General features: G+C 39.2%; 1 protein-coding gene across 1 annotated transcript; it reads right to left on the bottom strand.

Annotated features, from left to right (window-relative positions):
- Nucleotides 1–1,807: 1,807 nt before the first annotated feature.
- LOC311300130 (interferon-induced very large GTPase 1-like) lies at nt 1,808–21,571 on the bottom strand (the record flags this gene model as incomplete). The annotated part of the gene is given in 5 exon segments (XM_084424264.1): nt 1,808–3,241; nt 3,245–6,492; nt 7,018–7,293; nt 7,405–7,680; nt 21,316–21,571. Coding segments are annotated over 5 exon segments (5,490 nt in total), but the record flags the coding sequence as incomplete, so codon positions are not given.
- Nucleotides 21,572–23,368: the final 1,797 nt, after the last annotated feature.

Here is a 23,368-nt window from a genome sequence, read left to right as displayed (position 1 = left end):
GAAGGCATAGTATTTGGATACAGTGAGGGTGGGGTGAGACACCCCCTGTAGCTCTTCCTCTTCCTCTTCCTGAAGACTTTCCTGTAGCTCAAACAGTAGAGCGTTGGTGCTTGCAACGCCAATATCATGGGTTCGATTTCCAGAGAAAGCAAGAACTGATAAGAATGTAAATGTGTTGGTTAAAAGCGTCTGCCAAATGCATAAATGTAAAATGTAAATGAGACACACCTCAATCATGAATATGAATACAATAATACAGGCTCAGGACATAATAGAAAACCTTGTTTATCACTGAAGTTGCAGTTATTAGTGTAGAGATTTTAATGGCAATTAATGCTTTAAAGTAAATATATTTGAGTGCAGTTTTAGTACAGTTTAATAAATTGTTAACTTTGTGTACATGCATATATGGATAAGTGCTTTATATACACAAGGTCTATACAAAACTCTAAAATGTCAGACTTCAAAGACAAAACTATAAAAAGACAAAACTTGGCTTTTGTCAAATAAAGACCTTTATTTATTTTTTCTCTATTCAGTGTTAAGGGATTTACAGTTAACGACCCAAGGAGTTAGAAGTGCAGTCAATTTAAGACACGAGTCAGAATTCAGATCAGTCAGATAGTCAGATAGTTTGCAGTTTCATCAGGCAGAAGTCAGCTTCAAGACTCACACATGAGTTCGTAGGCCGCCCCGCTTACAGTTACAAAGATCACAGCAATTATACACTTCACCAAGGTCTAAGCTATGTCATTGCTTCAGGTTGAATTATTCTGATTGGCTAAGAAATAGATAAACACACATTTTCCGCACATAAACAGATAGACTGAAGCATATCTCCATCAATTATGTGGCTGACACTCAGATCCTTAATTTAGGCACGTCGTGACCTTCCAGGTCGCAGATCTGGGTTGCTAGTCACCAACATGTCGAAGAAAACAAGTCAGTCAATCTCCGATAAAGCCACTTGGTCCTTAATCTGTAACCAAAAATACTAACACACACATCTTCTTCAAGGCTGGATTTGGCCAGGCTCTAAACAGGAGACTCTTCCCAAAACATAACATGTTCTTCCTCTCAAGGAGAGGACACTTTAATCTAACAGTGAAGTAAAGACTTTAACTAAGAAATGGTCACTCAACCTATAGATTTCAATGACCCCTGTGACCTAGTTATCAGGGTACCCTAGAAAAGCACATTTCTGGAAGTCGGGCTAAATGAGCAAGCACTGTTACTGCATTCCTGGCATTGGGCCAGACCCTTCACTCACCTCTCAGATATTTCATACAGACGTTTAAAGAATACATGAAAGAACATTTTCGATAATCACACTGATAATTTCTATAACAAAGTAAAATCTCATATGCCCAGAAAAGTCATTAAACTCATGTGATATTTAGAAGGATAAATAATCAGATATACATTGAAGCAGCAGTGGATTCCAGAACCCACTTAATTTATCAGTAAACTGCAGTAAACAGTAACCTACAAACATTAGAATAATAATAGTGACAAATGATTACAATGTAAAATCATAAAACATTTCAAACGTTGTTGTTCTGTACGCACTAAGAGATTTTCTAGAGTCGGTGGGACTCATTCACTCAGCATGCGTTCGCACAAATTTGTGCGTGAAATGTGCATACAAATGATTTTAAGATTTATTTTTTTCTAAGAAAAAATTATACACAATTATTTAAATCCCCATAAGCCAGGGTATTTGCTCACAGACTCAGTGGCAGGTCAATGGTTTAAGTACTTCTCCATTTCAACTCTACATGTGTTATTTATTGAAGTTACCATTATTTTAGCTCATTTTGAAAGTATCTTCTAAGCATTTTTTTGCCTGATGAACAGAGATCATATACCACTCAGCAGGTATGTCTGCTGGTTTAACTTGGTATCGTTCAGCAAATTTTGTGTTGTACTTAGCAAAGATGTACTTCCAGAAGTCAGAGGCCTCAATAGTATTGTCAGGCTGTATCCTCCAGTCTGGATAGAATTGTCTGTATTCCTTATATGGATGCCACACGTTTCCTGTGGCTTGACTGCGGAAAATCAATTCACTAGCAACAAGAGATGAGCATATGTCAGGGACTAATTTATCTGTTTTAAACCAACTGCATTTACCAATGCCCTCTGGCCGATGAACTGAGGCAAAATGTTGAGTATGTTTTATTCCTCCAGCTTCACAAGGTGCACTGCAGAATGGACACTTTTTCCCACAGCCAAACACTCTGCTGAAGAGCACCTCCTGAGGTCTGTTCATTGAGAGTCCGGTTAGCTTGACCCTTACATCCTTTACACTACGTAGCTGATCTTCTAAAGTCTTATGCATTTTGTCTATTGAAGATTTAAGGCAATCTGCAAACTCAGCAGGGTCCGAGTTGTTTAAAGCCAGAGTAGCACTGAGAGTGTCAACTGGTATAACCAACTCTTTATTTAGATATCTGAAGACTTTGGTCACAAAACTGTGGATGTTTGTTACCTCTCCAACTTCATTGCTATGGTAGATGTCTGCATTTCTCTCTGCTCTTACAGCTTCCTTGAGTTTATTAATGATTACATTACAATGCTTCATTTCTAACTTCAGAAAAGCGTCTTTCTTTGAAAAATGTTCAATGATCTTCTCTGAAATCCACTCGGTTACAAACTTCTCATAGTTTTCCACATATTCCAAAATATTTTCAAAGTCATTATCTTGAAGCAGTTGTTTTAAAAGTGAACACTGGAAAAATGTTCGTGTGCTGAAAGCAACGCCTCTTTCGCCTGTCAACATTTCATCCACAATGTCAGGTCCGAGACGTTTCTGGATGTAGTCCATCACGGCAGGGGCGAAGCATTGCTGGGCACACATCTCGGCCTTGTTCTGACACTGGTCTCGCTGGTAGTAGAGGTCTTTAAAGTCAGCTAACCATTGCTCTTTGCACCTTTCAAGAGATGTCAAAGGGTCAGTTCTCTGTATGTAGTCGTCATGCATTTTCTGGAAGGCTCTTGCAGCAATCCCGCAAATGTGGATCTTGAGAGATGCTTCAATTTCAGGGCTGATCTCTACATCCTCGCAGTCTTCCAATTTCTTGTCAATGAAGCACAACAGTTCTTGTATGTCAGTGCTATTGTAGTCTGATTTTGAACCTGTCTTACAATTAATGAACATTTCACTTTTAAGTATTATGGCGTCACAACTCAGTTCTATGGACAGTTTATTTTTTAGCTTCTCAGACACAAGAAGATACATTTTTTAAAATATATTCTTTGTTTCAATGGTCACCGAAAAAGGTCCAGTGCCACACTTATCTAGATCTTTGGCTTTTGATAGCATCTCATGTACTGCCCCACCTTTCCTATCCAAGTTACTGTGTAAGAGTCTGAAGGTTTCCTTCACCACATCTTGCCTTTGTAGAGGTTTGAAGGAAAACTGCCTAACAATGTCATCCCACATTTTTTCAAATTCCTCATCTAGTTCACTTTCAGAGAGACTCTTTCTTCTATTCTTGCAGACACTGATCAAATTGAGCACTTGTTTTTTCATAGCATCCATCTGCTTTACCTTTATAGATTCCACCTTTGCAGTTCCCTTCCGTATCAAAACAGCACTCTCCAGTTTGATTCGTATCTCCATCTCAGTCTCCCTTCGAAGGCCTCGTGCGCTATTTAAAAAGTCCTCCTTGTGATTTTCAACAAGGTGCACATTTTCCTCCACTCTTTCAAAGTATTGCTCAATTTTATCAAAAAGTAATTTCTCCTCTTTGTTAAGCTCAGCATTAGCTTCATGTTTTAAATCAGCTAACATTCCTTCAATGTTAAATGCATCCATTGACTGCACTGACATTGCACTCAAGTTATTGACTTTAGTTTCAGATTTTGTGTACCAGACAATCATGTGCTTCTTGAAGGCCCATTCCCAAGTGCTAAACTCAGCACAAAGTTTTGAGTACACTTCAGCAACTATGGTGTTGCGAAAACTGAAAATAAAGTTTTCATATTTAACAGCCTTCCAGAGACTTTGTATCCATTCTGCAAATGACACGAAATTCTGTGCTGGGACTTTTGTTGCCATGAAAACGTCAAGTATTCCGTCCTTGAAATGATTCACCTCCTCACTGTAACCAGTACTAACAGGTGCCATTGGTGGAACTCCAAGCCACAATCCAGGGATGTACCAGTTGTTTTTTTCAATCTTGTACTCTAGAATGTCTGCAAATTTCTTGTTTTTGCCCATTTTCTCCATTTTAGCAGCTGCTTGTGTCATTTCGTCCAGTTGTTTCAAGAGCATCTTTCTCTCTCTCAAGGTCTTTTCATACACAGCGACATCTGCAGTGTTTTGATGCACAAAATGACAACAGGGCCTTTTCCCCACCTCTTTCATGCGGAGAAAGGCATGGACAACAATTTGCAAAGTGTCTTTCATTTCTGTTGCATTTTCCATGGCAATGTTGACAATAGTGATGTCGCTCAATCCAACAACCAGGGTCGCAAGTTCGTTATCGTGCTCGTAACTATCAGTTAGTTTTGCCAACTCCGGAGATTTTAATCCCTCAGTGTCAATCAAAAGGATATAGTCACATTGGAGCTCTGATCGGAATTCCTCAGATACGCCTATTAGAAGCATGAAGGCGCCTCTTGTGCATCTTCCACTGCTAACAGCAAACTGAATTCCAAACATTGTGTTGAGGAGAGTAGACTTACCCGTGCTTTGGACTCCTAAAACTGTTAAAACTCGTATCTTGTTGTGAGGTGTTGTCAGTTTGTTAAGTGCCGTAAGCACATCTCTAATCCACGTCAGTGGAATGTTTGATGCGTCTCCGTCAATAAGTTCTACAGGGAACCCATTCAGCATCAACTGAGCACATATTTCTGGCAGTTTCTTCAGGGCAGGGTACATCCAATTTCCATTTGCTGACTCATAGAGTTGACTCAACTCTCTCATGAAGTGTTGAACTCCTAAAGAGCTGTTGGCAATCTCATTTTCCAGATCTCCGAGACGTTCTTTATCTTCTGTGGCACTCTCACATGCATTCCTATACTGCTCCTCAAGCCTTGATAGGTGCTTTCTTGTTAGACTGTCTAAATTAATTTTCATCCATTTGAGAAAATACAGCTGTTCATTCGTGGAGCAGCTCAAACCCGAAATGAACTGATTTATTGCATCACTTATCCTTTGATTTCTTTGTTCCTTTCTTAGATTCTGGATTTGACTTTTAAGTTTACTCCTGCATTGCTCAATATTTTGATTCTTTGCCCTTAGTCGACACATCTCTTTCTCCAGTTTGGATAACTCTTTCCACGGTTTGCCCTGTAATGACAGTTCCTTCATTTTGAATTCTGGTATATTTGTGATGTCTTGTGTGATCAGGTCTGCCCTTTCTTTTGCATTTTGACAAATGGTATTGTTTTCGTCGACAAGAATCCCCAGATCTGGTGCAATCTCAGACATGTTTTTAATACTCAGTTTTTTAGAATCTGTAAGGTTTTCAGAAATCGCATCCTGTAGTATAACTGCAAATTCAGCCTCATTCATGTTGGCACCCTTGAGGATTACTGAGTATTTTTCATAGTTCACCTGTGAGAAATTTTGTTTTAAATTGTTGCTTGATGTTGGACTATTTTGGTTGCAAACCAGAACCAGCTTTGACCTGAGCTGCAAGGAATCCAGAAATGTCCGACTGGAGTCCAAATCATCACAAAACAGAAAAACTGCAGAAGATGTTTGGCTCAAGAAAGCAAATTGGACCTCAAATGCAGAAATATCCCCACGAAGATTAGCCAAAGCTACTGGCTCTTTAAAGATATCAGAATTTCTCTTTCCACCAGGGAGATACCAGCTTATTTCAACAAGCCCATTAGATATCTTTCTTGGAATGTTTCCATTTATCATTTTCCTGTGAACAAAGGTGTCATGATGTTGCTCTTTGTTTCTGAGGAGATGATTAAGGAACTCAGACTTGGACAAGCTGCTTTTTCCTAGTCTGACGAAAGAGACCAGGGGCAAATTGGTTAGCACAATACTGTTTTCCTCTAAACCTTGGGATCTAAACTGCTTTGTTATGTCCCTCAAGGCCCAAAGCATCAGAGTGCACTCATTTGTGTCACAGTTTGGCAACAGTAAAGGCACAGAGAACTGACACATTGACATTTTTAGAGCCATTTCTTGCTGGAGGAAAGGATCAGCACAGTGAAATAGAGCTGTGATCAAATCTAGTGGATTTACTCCTTCCTGATCTCTGTAAAAACCAGTGGATGTCTCTCTGATATTGATGCCTTTCTGTTCACATTTTTCAGAGTTACACTTTGAGGCACATTTAATGCTTCTGGCTGATGAATTGACCATCATGAGCTTTCTGAGAAAAAGCAACGGCAAAGATGTAAAACTATGTGCATTTTGGAGCTCATCAGACGGTTTCTTCAATTCCAGCACAGACTTTAGAGTCAGTTTATCCCTCAGGTGGTGTTGTAGTCCCAGACCCATTAATTCAGATTCCATATTTATATCTGCAATTCAGTATTATACAGTTATGTGTATATATACATATACATTATACAAATGTTTTCTCTGCTGAAAAGACCATCATCTATTTTGTTTTGGATACTGGTGTCCCAACCAAGATTCTTAACTAGCAAGATACATTCCCTGGGAACCATATAGCCATGCTTTTTTTGTGATTGATAGCCAGTTCTGCGCTGCCTGCTCTGGGTGGGGCTGAGACTAGCAATAGCCAGCATGGGAGATGAATGCACTAACATGGAAGCAAGACACTGCAGCCTCTATCGTCAGTCACTAGTGTGCATCAATTAAAAGCCAGGTGAGTGAGGTTTACCTGCACAGCCATCTCTTACCAATTGGCTTCTAGTACAGTAGCACTATGCTCAACAATTTGAGTTTAAAGGAAGCACCAAACCAGCCAAAACCAACCTGGATTAGAATTGAGGTGTATATGGTCTAATCTTGTCTTTTCAGCAGGGTTGTATGTATTGACTTTATTATTTCATTAGGAAAAGGAAAAAATAATAACTTACTTGTGCGTTGTTTGATTTTTACAGGAATGCTCTCAAGTATTATGCCATTTGTTTCAATTACAGTGTAGACAGAGAAGGAATATTCAGTTCCTGGCTGTAGACTTAAAACACTTGCTTCTCCCACATTTGTAAACATTGATTCTATTGAATTGGCTTCGTTACTGCAGATCACCCTGAAACAGTGCGGAATCTTGTTAACAGTGATGGGATCAGTCCATTTCAGATAAACGGAAGTTGCACCATTTTTGATTTCCAGGTTTTCTGGTGGGAGTGGTTCTGTCGAGGGTTAAAAAATAACATATTGTCTTGTGCAAATTCATTTGTGCATTGACAAACTTTTAGGAAAATGTAGCTATAAATGAGCAGGCTCCTAAAGCAGTTACTTACTTGTATGGACAATTAAAACAGCTGGTCCACTCTGGTTTTCATCATCCAGTATTGTGTTTATTGTAGCTTTGTATTCAGTGGCAGGAAGGAGGTCTGTCATTAAAATTTCATTTACATCTGATTTCACAGTCACAGATTCTGTTTCCTCTTCATTTTCATACATAATCACTTGGAATGTGTATAGACTGGGATCTATTTTCTGAGGTGATGTCCAGCTTAGTCTTACAATTGTTGGTTCCACAGAGACATATTCAAAAATCTCAGGTGCTGGGATTACTAAAGGAAAAAAATACATGAGTAAACAAAAGCAATTAGTATATATATAAATAATGCCACCCCCATTATATTCTTAGAAGGGTGGGGATTTTTGCGCTAGAAGGAGTGCAATGGATTTAAAATATCTCAAGACGTGAAATAGCATCTTAGAAAACAACACTCGTTTCTTTAAAAAAATAAATAAATTCAATCAAACTTCACTCATGCATACATTTGAAGACAGCCATCAGGGTCAACATCGCTAATACATTGGTTTATGCCCCATTTACATCTGAAAACATCCAAATCATTAACCAACTTGTAATAGCTAAACTCTATAGCGCCACACAAAGGCTGCCCGCTGCTCTGGGTGTGTATCCACGTTTGCAGTGTGTGTGTGTTAACTACTCACTACTCTGCTCCTAATGTGTGTGCATTAACTTGGATGGGTTAAATGCAGAGGTCAAATTCCAAGTATGGGTTACCATACTTGGCCGTCACGTGTCACTTTCACTTTCACTTTCACACTTTCACTATATGTATACAGGATTTAATTAACCCCTTTAACACTGCAAAGCATCAGATGATCCACCATCATTCAGTTTTCCTTTACGTGACAACCAAATTGCCATCTTAGCTTTCCTAAATAAAAAAATAATAAAAAAACATGAACTTCTTTTTTTTCTGCTGTATTTAGGCCCATAAAAAAAAAAAAAAAAATAGGCATAAAAACTTCCGCCAGGGTCTGACACCACTATGTCCAAAGCCAGTGCAGGGTTAAATAGCAGAGGTTCTTCCATCATCCACAGGCCCTGTGCACCATTTGGCTTCCGAGATATTTGTAAAAGTGTCCATGCTTTCAGTATTGACCTGTAGAAAGGTGTCAGTCCTGTTAAGTCCAGCTTGTCGATGTCCATGAGAAAGAGGTGCGGTCTAACCCCATGTTGCCTGCTCTCCTCGGAAGGGCACAGGTTACCACAGCCCAGCTCACGTCCTCCCCGTAGAGTAGTCTCTGAGCTGCCTGGAGTCTGAAGGCTCTGATTCTGAAACTGATATCAAGCCCTGTCCTCCTTCCTGAATAGGCAGATAGAGTACTGGCACCCTCAACCAGTGCTTTCCCGACCAGAAGAAATCCACCAGTACGGTGTACATTTTAGGACATCCTCAGACCTCAGACATATGAAGACAAGGCATCATGCCTCAGACTAAAAGGCTTCAGTCATTGGACAAAACGGCATCGCGCCTCAGACTGAAAAGCTTCAGGTCTCAGGAAAAACAATGTCAGGTGTCAGGTCTCGTACAATTAGGCATCAGACGAAACAGCCTCAGACATAAAGGCATCAGACATAAAGGCATCAGACAAAAAGGCATCAGACTAAAAGGCATCGGACGAAAAGGCATCAGACAAAAAGGCATCAGACTAAAAGGCATCAGACTAAAAGGCATCAGACGAAACGGACTCAGACTAAAAGGCATCAGACAAAACGGACTCAGACTAAAAGGCATCAGACAAAACGGACTCAGACTAAAAGGCATCAGACATAAAGGCATCGGACGAAACGGACTCAGACCAAAAGGCATCAGACGAAACGGACTCAGACTAAAAAAGGCATCGGACGAAACGGACTCAGAGGGAGTTTGGAGATTCGCATTGCCCCGCCCCATATGACGTCACATGTACGCGGTTCATAGCTCGAAAGAATGCTTTAACTCCATGATAGTTTGCCAACATACAAACTAGCTAGTTGAAATATGGCATCTAAGTTTTTAAATGTGCAAATAAAACTTGTGAAATGCATGTTCTCTTCTGTAAACAACTTAATTAGAGTAACATTTCAAAAAAGCAGGGATTTTAAGCAGGGATTTTAACACTGTTTTAACATTTAATTAAAGCATATAATATATAGCCTACATAGCATATATATATATATATATATATATATATATATATATATATATATATATATATATATATATATATATATGCTATGTATATATGTATTGAAATATATATATATAGGGTAGAGTGGGGGAAAACGCCCCCCTTAAGGAAAATGTGACATTACAGTGAAACAAAACATAAATGTGACTAGAATTGCCATCCCGGTTTTGAGTGACTATGGCAAGAGTTATTCACCAAATATTAAAATTGCTCAGCCTTCATAATTAATTAGTATTTTCACTGCAAATATTTTTGTACAAAGGGGGCGTTTTGCCCCAGCGGTGGGGTAAAACGCCCCCCAAGGTGGGGTAAAATGCCCCCTTTCTTACCAACCAGTTTCCTTCATAGATCAACAGCAAAATTAACAGACAATAGTTTTTAATCTCTAAAGGTAAAAGGCAAGTAATGTATCAACATGTATATATATTAATATTTATTTCAGCAATGTTCAAAATAGGCTAAATTAACTACCTTCCATCAGTGAGCTAACTTTGCTAGCAAGCTAGCTAGTTAATGCTCACTTGAGGTATTTTTTTCATGTTTTGTTCAAATATTTTGATTTACCACCTAGTTATACTGCATTAAGTGTAAAACAAAGGATTTGAGACAGAAATATTTTATTATAGTAATTATGATAGAGAGAAACTATGCCCCCATGGGGGCGTTTTACCCCTCAGCGTAGGGGGCGTTTTACCCCACAAGCTATGAGTTTTTTTTTTTATGTTTAATTTTTAAAATATAATTATATTCCTTATAAATAATATATGATCTCAAACTACAGACTTCACTATTCATCTATCATACATCACTGCGATATCCTGCAGAACAATATTCTCTTAAACACTTATTTACTAATATCTGAAAATTATAGCATTTACCCTGTAATCCTCTTCTCTTCAAATATGTCGCTGGTGTCAGCTTCTCCATAGAGATTTGTATATTCCCGTTATCAACGTAGTGCATATAGCAACAGTAAAAATGTATCTTGACTACTTTTAGTGGTTATTTTGGGAAAAACAGGTGGGGGGCGTTTTCCCCCACTCTACCCTATCATGGGCGTCAGTTTGGTTTGAAATGTTTCTGTGCAAGTTTAGCAGACAGTGAGGTTCGGGTTTGTTCCGATCAGAGCTCGTGAGTGGATATATAGCGCATTTCTGAATATTCCGCTCCGCTCGTTCGTAAAAGTATTGATTATGAATGCGTCTAATACACTGTGAATGTGCATTATATGCTGAGTTTCGGTTCATTTATGAGACGAACTCCAGTTCACTCGCCGACGCCTCCATGTCGTGATTATACGGTGACGCATTGCTGCCACATATTATTTTTTTTTCCCCAATTATGTCATAATAACGAGATCTTATGTCGTTTTAACGACATCTTTTCTCGTAATAACGAGATGTTATGTCGTTAAAACGACATATTTTTCTCGTAGCCTAATAACGAGATGTTATGTCGTTAAAACGGCATATTTTTTTGCCCTTATAAGGACATGTACAAAATATGCCTTTATCCACATGAAATTGACAGCCTATCGCGCCTTTATCACACGTTCAAAAAGCTTAAGCAAATAGTAGCTGCCCCCAATCATGAAAAATTAATCAACGAGGCCCTTTTTGAAAATATATTTTATATAGGCTTTTTTATATTTTATATTTTATATACAAGTTTTTTTTATATATATATATAGGCCTATATATATAGCCTATATATGATATATTATATAGGCCTAATAAGATGTATTTTTGTTAATAGGCTATATCTTCATTACCTAGAGATATAATTAAACAAAAAGTAGTCAAAACACATCTAACAGAACATAGCCTAAGTTGTTTATTTTTTACAACATCGTGTTCTTATTTTGTTTAATTAACGAAATGTCAATCTTCGTCTTTATAACAGAAGATATTCAAGATGTATACCGGATTGTCACCTTATAAACAGTCCTTTTTTAATGGAATAATTCACCCTTATAATAAAGAAAAAGCTTCAGTGGTAAAGAATATGAACGCAATGCATTTAATTATACATTAAGCGTTTTAAATAAAATAGGTGGCTCTTAACGTGTCTTTCTATGGGAGGATGGCATAGCGGTGCACAGCAAATATTCAATGAAAATATTCAATGGTATTCAATGCAAAACAAAAATGAAAAATACAATTAGCCAATAAAATAAACAAATTATTGTGGCATTAATTAGCCCATAAACAATATTTATTTTAAAGCCTAAACGAATTTGCTTAAAGAAAAACACCAGCGTTTGGCGTTTATCTGTATAGGCTAAGTGTTTCAGCCGCCCTTTTCAAACTGCCGCAATAAAATGCAACAGAATTTGATTAGTTAAACATGAAGAGGATTATCCGTCTGGCATGACCGCTCGCTCTAACGTTAACCTAAATAAATGTTTGCTATTATGAAGCGCATATCCGAGTGTTTGTGCGGAGTGTGGAGCGCGCACTATGACATGGATGGAGGCGCCGGTGCCATCACTCGCATTTTCCTATCAACAGTGGAAACAACTTAAAATAGGCTACTCCATTTCTGGTCATACACAAAATAATAAAACATCAGTCGCAACTACTTTTATTTGTGTAAACTGCACAACAACAAGAAAACAGTGTGCCTTTGTAAAAGAAAAGAAAATGAACAGGGCGCGCTTTCATGATCTCTGTGAATTGGAGCGCGCCTCAAAAATGAACTGACAAACAGTGTATAGACAAGCCTCACAGACATGAGAAATATAACTATAAAGTTATTAAAAAAAATGTCCACCAAAGAAAAAAATCCAATCGAAAGCAAATACGGTAGCTACCATCTGATTATGTAATCCTGTCCGTATGAAAGGCGCATCTAGGCTACATTACAGCGGAGATGTATGGAGATATGTATGCAGGCAGCTTACTGATTTAGAAAAGACAAGTTAATTAATAAACAATTAAAATGCATCGTTATTTTAAAACAACATAAGATCTCGTTATTAGACATAATTGAGGTGAAAAAATAATATGTATGTGGCAGCAATGCGTCACCGTATGATTCTGCTATATTTACTTTTCATATATTAAATCCAGGCAATTGGTTCATGAAACATTGATTAAAATTAAGATATAATTAATACAAAACGAAATTCACTTTAAAGAAAGGCAGCTGTTCTGTTTGAGGTCTCTGTGAAAGTTTTAAAGCAGTCTTTTAGTGGCGCTTTCAGAGCGTTCACATCTGTAACCAAGAACTGTCATGTTGTTTTTTCCCTCAAAAATGCGAACACGGAAAATAAAATAAAATGAATATTATAAGTCAAGTCAAGTCAAGTCAAGTATATTTGTATAGCGCTTTTCACAATACAGATTGTATCAAAGCAGCTTCACAGTATTAAATTAAAATAATACAACAAGGTTGTATATTATAATGTTTTTTTGTTGGGTCAGACAATGATTACCAAATTTCTCTTTCATATTGCTCCTCACAACCACTGAAAACGGTCCAAAAAATCGAACCAAAAGTCAAATTAATATGGACGGAAGTTAAAAGTGGTGGGTACAAAATGACTCATGACAAAATCTGGTGGGTACGCGTATATATATATATATATATATATACAGGTCAAATTTTTTTTTAAACATATACAATTTTTTTTTTTTTTTTGGGATATATGGGATACATGCTAGGACAGAGAGAATGTTTTTGAAAGAAGTTTCTTCTGCTCATCAAGCCTGCATTTATTTGATCAAAAATACAGAAACAAAATGTAATATTGTGATATATTATTACAATTTAAAATAATTGGTTTTCAATTTATTATACTTTAAATTATCATTTATTTCTGTGATGCAAAGCTGAATTTTCAGGATCATTACTCCAGTCTATCACATGATCCTTTAGAAATCATTCTAAAATGATGATTCATTATCAAAGTTGGAAACAGTTTTTTTTTCATAACCTGTGATACTTTTTTAGGATACTTTGATGAATAAAACGTAAAAAAAAAAAAAAAAAGTGGGATATTTAAAAAATATAAATCTATTGTAACAACAATATACATTGGTCAGTAATTTGGGGTCAGTACTTTTTTTTCTTTCTTTTTTTGAAATAAATCAATACTTTTATTCAGCAAGGATGTGTTAAATTGATCAAAAGTGATAGTAAAGAAGCAGGGGCGGATCACCCCAGTTGGCAGCAAGGAATTAAAAGTTATGGCCAATTTAAGTGTGATTAAATTCAGTATATATACGTCTGCCATATGTTGCCACCCCTCAAAAATTCCTGCACCCCTCTCGCCACACCATAAATATTTTTCTAGATCCGCCCCTTTTTTTGAATAAATGCAGTTCTTTTTAACCTTTTATTCATCAAATATATTAGGCAGCAGAACTGTTTCCAACACTCATAATAAATCTGAATATTAGAATGATTTCTAAAGGATCATGTGATGGACTGGATGTCACATGTGACACTGAAGACTGGAGTAATAATGCTGAAAATTCAGCTTTGCATCACAGAAATAAATGATAATTTAAAGTATAATAAATTTAAAACCAATTATTTTAAATTGTAATAATATATCACAATATTACATTTTGATCAAATAAATGCAGGCTTGATAAGCAGAAGAAACTTCTTTCAAAAACATTAAAAATAGTAATGTTTCCAAACTTTTGGCCTGTACTGTATATATTATGTTGAAGAGAACATGCATTTCGCGAGTGCATGTTTTAACATTTAATTAAAGCATATAATATATATAGCTGTGACATTCAGCGCCTAGAGTGCCCGTGTGAGCCACTGGAGGGCGCTCCTTCCTAGTTTATGGTTTCATTTTGTATTGTTACCCTGGACTCATTATGCTTTATGTCATGCACCTGTTTATGTCTTGCACCTGTTTGATGATTATGCTTGTTAGTATCCTTATTTAAACCTGTATGGTTCCTTTGTTCAGGGCTCAGGATTGTACGTGTTACACTGCGTTATCAAGCTTTGTTTCTAGTTTCAAAGTTATCTAGTATTTTAGTCTCCGTGTTTCTGACCTCTTGCCTGCCTGTTTTGATTACCCGACTGCCTGTTCCCTGTTTGTACTGCTGCTGATTTGGATTGCTTATCTGGACTCTGACTACTGCCTGTTTCCCCGTTTGTGCTCTTTGGATTATCCTTCAAATAAAAGCCTGCATTTGGATCACCTGTCTGTTTCCCGGTGCAGTTCGTGACAGAATCCTGAGCCAATACAGATCCAGCGGCTGAGAAGGTCCCGGTCCTCGAGATGCATCCTGTGGCAAAGATAATGTGTCTCCGTCAGGGAGATCGTTCCATTGAAGAGTACGTGGTGGACTTTCTGGAACTGGCTCCCCAAACTCCCCTGGACGAGGAATGTCTAATGATATTCTTCCGTGGAGGTCTGTCGGAACCACTGTATTCGTATATGCCCACTCATGGTTCGTACATCAAGTTAGTCCAGTATATTGAGTGCGCTCTTTCTATGAGCGGTTCTACGTTTTCTGTGGGCTCTGCGAGAGAGGAACAAGCGCATCAGGAAAGCTTCATTGAACCAGCGCTTCACTCGAGCTCCGCCAAGTTCACGCCACTCGACAGCCCCGTTGAACCGGCGTTTTGTGAAGGGTCCGTCAAACCACCACCACGAGTGCTTCACGTGGGCTTTATTGCTCTGGCGTCTCACATGCGCTCCGCCGCGCCAGCACCCCAGATGAATTCTGTTAAGACACCGCTTCAGGAGGGTCTCACCGATTCTGCGCATCTAGTCAGCCCCGCCGAAACGGCGCTTCCAGAAAGCATTGAGTCAAGTGAGTCGAGTCCCGCCGAGTCAAGTGAGTCGAGTCCCGCCAAGTCAAGCGAATCTAAGGAGTCAAGTTCCACGGCCGAATCTACGGAGTTAAGTGAGTCTACTGAGTCAAGTGAGTCTGCTGAGTCTACCATCGAACCGAGTGAGTCAATTGAGTCACTTCTTGTCTGTAGTGAATCAAGTCCCGTGAGCGAGTCAAGTCCTGAGATAAGTGAATCGTTTGGATCAAGCCAAGCCAAGCTGACTGTATTCAACTCTACTGACCCAGAGCCACCATGCCCTGCATAGGCGCCGATTTATGTTTTCCTCCGTGGGTGCTCATGGGCGCACGCCCTTTAAAAAAAAAAAAAAAAAACGTAGTCAAAAAATGTTTGCATTTCAGAACCTTAGGAAATGGACAGCGGCTGACACGAACACGCACACCTATTTACTTGATAATAAAGCCGTAAAGTAGGCTATCTTTCAACTCAGGACAGCGCCACTTCTCACAAATACAGACAGGATTGGAGATGAAAAGTTTAACTGACACGTAACCGCGATCAGCTTCGTGGGAAATTAAGAATCAATGTCACACAACAGAGTCCTGCACGGGTCCGATTTTGTAAACCCGCAGTTCTTAAAACTGCATCCGACCCGTTTACCGACAGCAGCACTAATTTAAATCCGCACCCGACCCGACCCGAAATAAAATCAGTTTACTATCACACTTACAAAAATGTTATTGTTTATTGCCAGATCATACAGAAGTTATCACACAACCATTAACACAATGACAACTTCATCCGGTATGAAGAACATGGCTAACATCACCACAAAACTGAGTAGCCTTATAACATTTTACCAGTCGAACAGACGCGGCTACAATACTATATCTGCCACGCAATTTCGTCTAGCCTACATCTGACAATGTTGGGTTCAAACACGCCCTGCACACCACACATATACTGAACAGTGTTAAATTTGACAAATACTGTTCGATAGAACGGCTTGGTTTGTTACCACAGTAACAGTTATCTGCGTGCTTCCTCGGCGATGAAGTTCCACATTTGCGGCTATCCGAAAATGCATGCAGCCTTTCACAACATTGTTTTCTTCAGTTTTGTCGACAACTTTACCATCTCCACTAGCTATTATTTTCTTCACCTCCTCAGCATCCATCTCGACGACTGCAAGCAGATCGCGCGCGCGGTTATGATGACTTTTTAAAAGTGAAAGTAGGTATAGAGACTCCTGGGAGGGCGTGTCGCGTGGGCACAAATAAACTGATGTGGATTTTAAATTATTTTATTAACTTGAAATACAGGCATATTTTTGTAGATGTGTTGCTAAAAATGTGCATATATATGTTTTACGTTTGCACGTGATTGTTTTAAGCCCGTGTTTAGACCCGTGTTTCCCCCGTGTCCGACCCAACCCGCACCCGTTTGAGCAAAATTTGTGGGTCACCTGAACCCGTGCAGGACTCGGTCACACAAGTCCACACAGTAAAAAATATATTTGTTGACTCACCATTGCGGTTAATTCTTCAGGAGGAACGTACGTGTCTCTGCGTACAGAGCGGGGTCACTAAAGAGGCGTTTTCATCCGAGAAACGCTGTGATTGGTGGATAGGATATGGAGCAGGCGACTGACAGCGACATAACCAATCAGTGTGACAGACGCTTCACATAGCACCAACTGCAATGTTTAATTTTAAATTAATGTAACTGGCAGTTTGGCACACGTGGGTGCTCGGTATTTTCCGTGGGTGCTCGGTATTTTCCGTGGGTGCTCGAGCCCCGGAGCACCCACGGTATCGGCGCCTATGCCTGCAGCGACCCCTCGCCGACGCAGGAGAAAGAGGAGGACTCGCACGGCTCGGCGAACTCCAGAGGGCGTTCCCAGGCTCCTCGCGCTGCCGGCCCCGCCTCTTCTCCTCGCGCTGCCGGCCCCGCCTCTTCTCCTCGCGCTGCCGGCCCCGCCTCTTCTCCTCGCGCTGCCGGCCCCGCCTCTTCTCCCCGCGCTGCCGGCTCCGCCTCTTAAGCTCCGTGAGGTTGTTTTAGAGCTTGTTTCCAGCCCGGAGGCTGGAACCTTAAAATTTCCCAAGTACTTTTTGGGAGGGGGCAGTAGGGGCCCGAAAAGGGCCATGGAGGCGAGGGCGACATGGACCACTACACCACTGCCTACTCCTGAGGGGGTCATGGAGGTGGCAGCTACATGGACATTGACACAACCTCCTAGACCTGAGAGGGCCATGGAGATGGCTCCTACATGGACCTTTATCCCACTGTTGATTATGCCTGAGCTTCCCATGTTACTGGTCCCTTCCAGCTTTGCTAAATGTACTCTGCCCTGGTCTTGTGCCAAGCATGCTCTGCCCTGGCTGCCTGCGGAGCGTGCTTTCCTGTGGACTCATGTTCTGCTCTGGTCTCCAGGCCCCAGGTCTCTCCATGCACCTGGCCTACTGCCTCTCCACGGGCCTGGCCCCCCATCCCCCGTTGTCCTCCCTCCCCATCCCCCGTTGTCCTCCCTCCAGAGCTCTTAGGAGCGTCTGGAAGCCGCTCCTTAGAGGGGGGGTTATGTGACATTCAGCGCCTAGAGTGCCCGTGTGAGCCACTGGAGGGCGCTCCTTCCTAGTTTATGGTTTCATTTTGTATTGTTACCCTGGACTCATTATGCTTTATGTCATGCACCTGTTTATGTCTTGCACCTGTTTGATGATTATGCTTGTTAGTATCCTTATTTAAACCTGTATGGTTCCTTTGTTCAGGGCTCAGGATTGTACGTGTTACACTGCGTTATCAAGCTTTGTTTCTAGTTTCAAAGTTATCTAGTATTTTAGTCTCCGTGTTTCTGACCTCTTGCCTGCCTGTTTTGATTACCCGACTGCCTGTTCCCTGTTTGTACTGCTGCTGATTTGGATTGCTTATCTGGACTCTGACTACTGCCTGTTTCCCCGTTTGTGCTCTTTGGATTATCCTTCAAATAAAAGCCTGCATTTGGATCACCTGTCTGTTTCCCGGTGCAGTTCTTGACAATAGCCTATATATATATATATATATATGCTTTAATTAAATGTTACACTAATTAAGCGGATATAAAGGACATATAACTTCTACAGGAATTAAATTATATCAAGTATATGTAAAGCTTCACATTATATAAATAAATAAATAAAATTGTCAAAAATATCATCATAATATTTCAAGAATCTGTCACTTTTCTTGTTTTTAATCAACCTTAGAGACTTCAGAAATGTATCAAGTAAAGCGTTCTTTCGAGCTATGAACCGCGTACATGTGATGTCACATGGGGCGGGGCGATGCGAATCTCCAAACTCCATCTGAGTCCGTTTCGTCCGATGCCTTTATGTCTGATGCCTTTTAGTCTGAGTCCGTTTTGTCTGATGCCTTTATGTCTGATGCCTTTTAGTCTGAGTCCGTTTCATCTGATGCCTTTTCGTCCGATGCCTTTTAGTCTGATGCCTTTTTGTCTGATGCCTTTTCGTCCGATGCCTTTTAGTCTGATGCCTTTTAGTCTGATGCCTTTATGTCTGATGCCTTTTTGTCTGAGGCTGTTTCGTCTGATGCCTAATTGTACGAGACCTGACACCTGACATTGTTTTTCCGAGCGCGATGCCGTTTTGTCCAATGACTGAAGCCTTTTAGTCTGAGGCATGATGCCTTGTCTTCATATGTCTGAGGTCTGAGGATGTCCTAAAATGTACACCGTACTACGGGTTTTGCTGGATTTTCCTGACTAGATCTTCTGGAGGCTCAAGAATTATCATCCTGTGCCATAAAGATGAAGCCACCAGATTATTGCAGACCAGGACCCTCCCCCATAGGACAGCCGAGGCAGCAACCATTTCCAGTGTGACAACAGAGCACTCACTCTCCACTAGGCCCTCCCAGTTTTTTGTCTTATTTTCATCTACACCTATAAACACCCCTAGATATTAAAAACCTGTTCTCCCCCACTGTAATCCACCAGGGAGTGTAGTTTAGTAGGTTCTTGAAAAATCAGTGTACTAATATTTAAACCTGTAAGCTGTCTTCTTAATCTACATAGCAGAGGCTCAATAGCTAGTGTTAATTAAATAGCTGTCAATGGAGCCCTCCTGAGCAATCGGATTTCATCAAAAATATTTTAATTTATGATTTTTGATGAACGAAGGTCTTACGGGTTTGGAACGACATGAGGGTGAGTAATTAATTACAGAATTAAAAATTTTGGTGAACTATACCTTTAATGTGGTGTTCGGGTCATTTTGACCATAAATTGAACCATAAGAGAAGATTTTCTTTTTCCCGAAAATACTTGTTAATGTTATCGCTATGGACTGAAACTTAGTGACTTGTTTCACAAATGGTATAAATACTTCTGAAATGTTTTGTGACAATTTTCTTAATTTTTTAGGGGGGTGGGGGGTGGGTTGTCACCTTGTCACTCTTGTGGTGTTCCGAGCTACAAAAATAGCTTATAAATCACTTGTTATGCTATATTTTCACCCAATATTGGATTCAATCTTTTTGTCAGCTTGTTCTCTTTCAATTAGGACTGGTTTTATATTTCTATTTGCATCTGATTAATCGTAGGCCTCATTTATTTGAGAGTAGGCATCTCATTTTCTGAGTAAAAAAAAACATTATTTTTGAATAATTTTGGAAATTTTAAATAAAATCTGAAGAAAATTGGCACTGTTGATCACACTAGTCTACTTTAATTTTTCACCAGCAATTTTTTGAAAAACTTTTATTTTGTACAAAATGGCACATTGTCACTCTTGTGGTGTTCCCTGACCGGCCTACAAAAAATGGCTTATAAATAACTCGTTATGCAATATTACCACCCAATATTGGATTCAATCTTTTTGTCCACTTGTTCTCGCACCTTCCGGGAGGGGAGGCGCATTACTGTGACAGGTAATGTCATGTTTCAGTTGGTGTTTGGACTTTCAGTATGTATTTTGATTGGTTCCTGTTTTCCATTGTTCTTTTCCCGCCACTCATTAGTTGCCATGGACACCTTGATTAGGAGTTTCAGTTCAGCTGGGTTAATCCAATTATCTAATTTGTTTTGTATTACTTATGCCTGTCCTTCACTTTGATGTGCTGTTCAATCTCTGTTGTTTTGCGTGTGTTTCCTTACCTGCCTGTGCGCCAGCGCTCTAATTAAAGTTTTTGTTTGGAAAATTATCTTCTGGACCTTCAGTTTGTTCCTGTGCTTACCACACACCGTAACAATAACAAGGTAAAAGTGCTCAGTCATCATTATTGCTATTTTGCTTACTCTGCTCTCCCTATAGCTTTATCATTGGAGTTTCTATAAGTTTGGAAAGTTATCATTTTAAATGATAATTTATGGTTATAGTGAGTTAATCAATTTGTTTAAAAACGTGCATGCTGCATCTGAATATCAATGCATCTGACCAATCAGTCTTAATTTCATGAGATCAGGTCAAACTCTCCAGGCTATCCTTCCCAAAATACTATAACACACCCATACAAAATTTGAAGAGTAAATATTACCATAACAGGTCTATTATCACTTTGGCTCAGCTATTCTCAACTGAATGCAAAAATATCACATTATTTTGATCAGTATAGGGCTGTACAGTCTCTATCTATTGTGACCAGTTTGACTATGATAAACTAGATAAAGGATATCTCATGCTGCATTTAAGAATATTCCTAAATTATTTTTATCCTCTTTTGAAAAACCAAGAAAAGTTTGTCACTTATATCCAATATAGCCAATATCAAAGAAAAAGCTAAACAAATTAAATTTAATACAGTACATAAATGTAATGCTTCTCTAAATACAAAATAATGCACTTTTAAAATTCATTTTCATATTAGTATTAAAAGACTAGGCAGATTATGTTTAGCTTTCCTTGTCATTTAAATTGTACTTTATTATAATTTACACGAAAGTTTAAGTTTACCTGTACACACAGATGCAGAGAAACTCTTCTTATCCTCAACCGCCACTACTGTGATGTTATAACTTGTGCCAGGCGAAAGCTGTTTTATCTCAAAACGGTTTTCATATGTCGTTTTAGTAAATTCTTGTTCTTTATTCTTCCATTTGACTTTGAATTTTTGTTGTCCATTCGCAGCCACATCTGGATCTCCCCACTCGAAGCGCACTGAGTGCGGGCCTACATCAGTGAATCTAATGTGACCTGAGGGAGAGGGAATAATTGGGAAAATAATTAAAGTTGATCAATGCTTTTGCTGTTTTCAAATTTTGAAAATCTAACGTCAGCTTATTTTGTTTTTAAATGGGTGTTCTGAATGCCATCCTTCACTTACAAAGTACAATGTTGCTGCTTTGACCTTTTTGTGATGCGCAAATCAAGGTTTAATAGAGCCACAGTGTTTACTTTTTTTATTTTTTATGAAAATCATCCCACACATAACTTATCCCTTACGCAAAGAAAATACATTTCCCTATATATGAATGATCAATATATTACATGGTTTAACTTGTATTTCAAAATTACAGAATAATATATTGTTAATATATTGAATAAGGAATTGCCAATCTTCATATGTTGAATGTGACAATATATTTACTAATACACTCACCTAAAGGATTATTAGGAACACCATACTAATACTGTGTTTGACCCCCTTTCGCCTTCAGAACTGCCTTAATTCTACGTGGCATTGATTCAACAAGGTGCTGAAAGCATTCTTTAGAAATGTTGGCCCATATTGATTGGATAGCATCTTGCAGTTGATGGAGATTTGTGGGATGCACATCCAGGACACGAAGCTCCCGTTCCACCACATCCCAAAGGTCGTGCTCTATTGGGTTGAGATCTGGTGACTGTGGGGGCCATTTTAGTACAGTGAACTCATTGTCATGTTCAAGAAACCAATTTGAAATTATTCGAGCTTTGTGACATGGTGCATTATCCTGCTGGAAGTAGCCATCAGAGGATGGGTACATGGTGGTCATAAAGGGATGGACATGGTCAGAAACAATGCTCAGGTAGGCCATGGCATTTAAACGATGCCCAATTGGCACTAAGGGGCCTAAAGTGTGCCAAGAAAACATCCCCCACACCATTACACCACCACCAGCAGCCTGCACAGTGGTAACAAGGCATGATGGATCCATGTTCTCATTCTGTTTACGCCAAATTCTGACTCTACCATCTGAATGTCTCAACAGAAATCGAGACTCATCAGACCAGGCAACATTTTTCCAGTCTTCAACTGTCCAATTTTGGTGAGCTCGTGCAAACTAGCCTCTTTTTCCTATTTGTAGTGGAGATGAGTGGTACCCGGTGGGGTCTTCTGCTGTTGTAGCCCATCCGCCTCAAGGTTGTGCGTGTTGTGGCTTCACAAATGCTTTGCTGCATACCTCGGTTGTAACAAGTGGTTATTTCAAAGTTGCTCTTCTATCAGCTTGAATCAGTCGGCCCATTCTCCTCTGACCTCTAGCATCAACAAGGCATTTTCGCCCCCACAGGACTGCCGCATACTGGATGTTTTTCCCTTTTCACACCATTCTTTGTAAACCCTAGAAATGGTTGTGCATGAAAATCCCAGTAACTGAGCAGATTGTGAAATACTCAGACCGGCCCGTCTGGCACCAACAACCATGCCACGCTCAATTGCTTAAATCACCTTTCTTTCCCATTCTGACATTCAGTTTGGAGTTCAGGAGATTGTCTTGACCAGGACCACACCCCTAAATGCATTGAAGCAACTGCCATGTGATTGGTTGATTAGATAATTGCATTAATGAGAAATTGAACAGGTGTTTCTAATAATCCTTTAGGCGAGTGTATATCATAATGCATGTAATTTATATATATATATATATATATTTATATTATATTATATTATATTACATGCATTATGATATATATATATATATATATATGGGCATTCATATATATATTCAGCAATACACTTCATATGTATATGTGATCAGATATGGTAGGCTACTTCATGTGTAATACATTGGAGATGTATTTACTA

This window comes from Rutilus rutilus (genome assembly GCF_951802725.1).
Source record: "Rutilus rutilus genome assembly, chromosome: 11".
Lineage (NCBI taxonomy): Eukaryota > Metazoa > Chordata > Actinopteri > Cypriniformes > Leuciscidae > Rutilus > Rutilus rutilus.
Note: the sequence above shows the minus strand (reverse complement) of the source record. Positions and strands in the feature narration are given on the sequence as shown.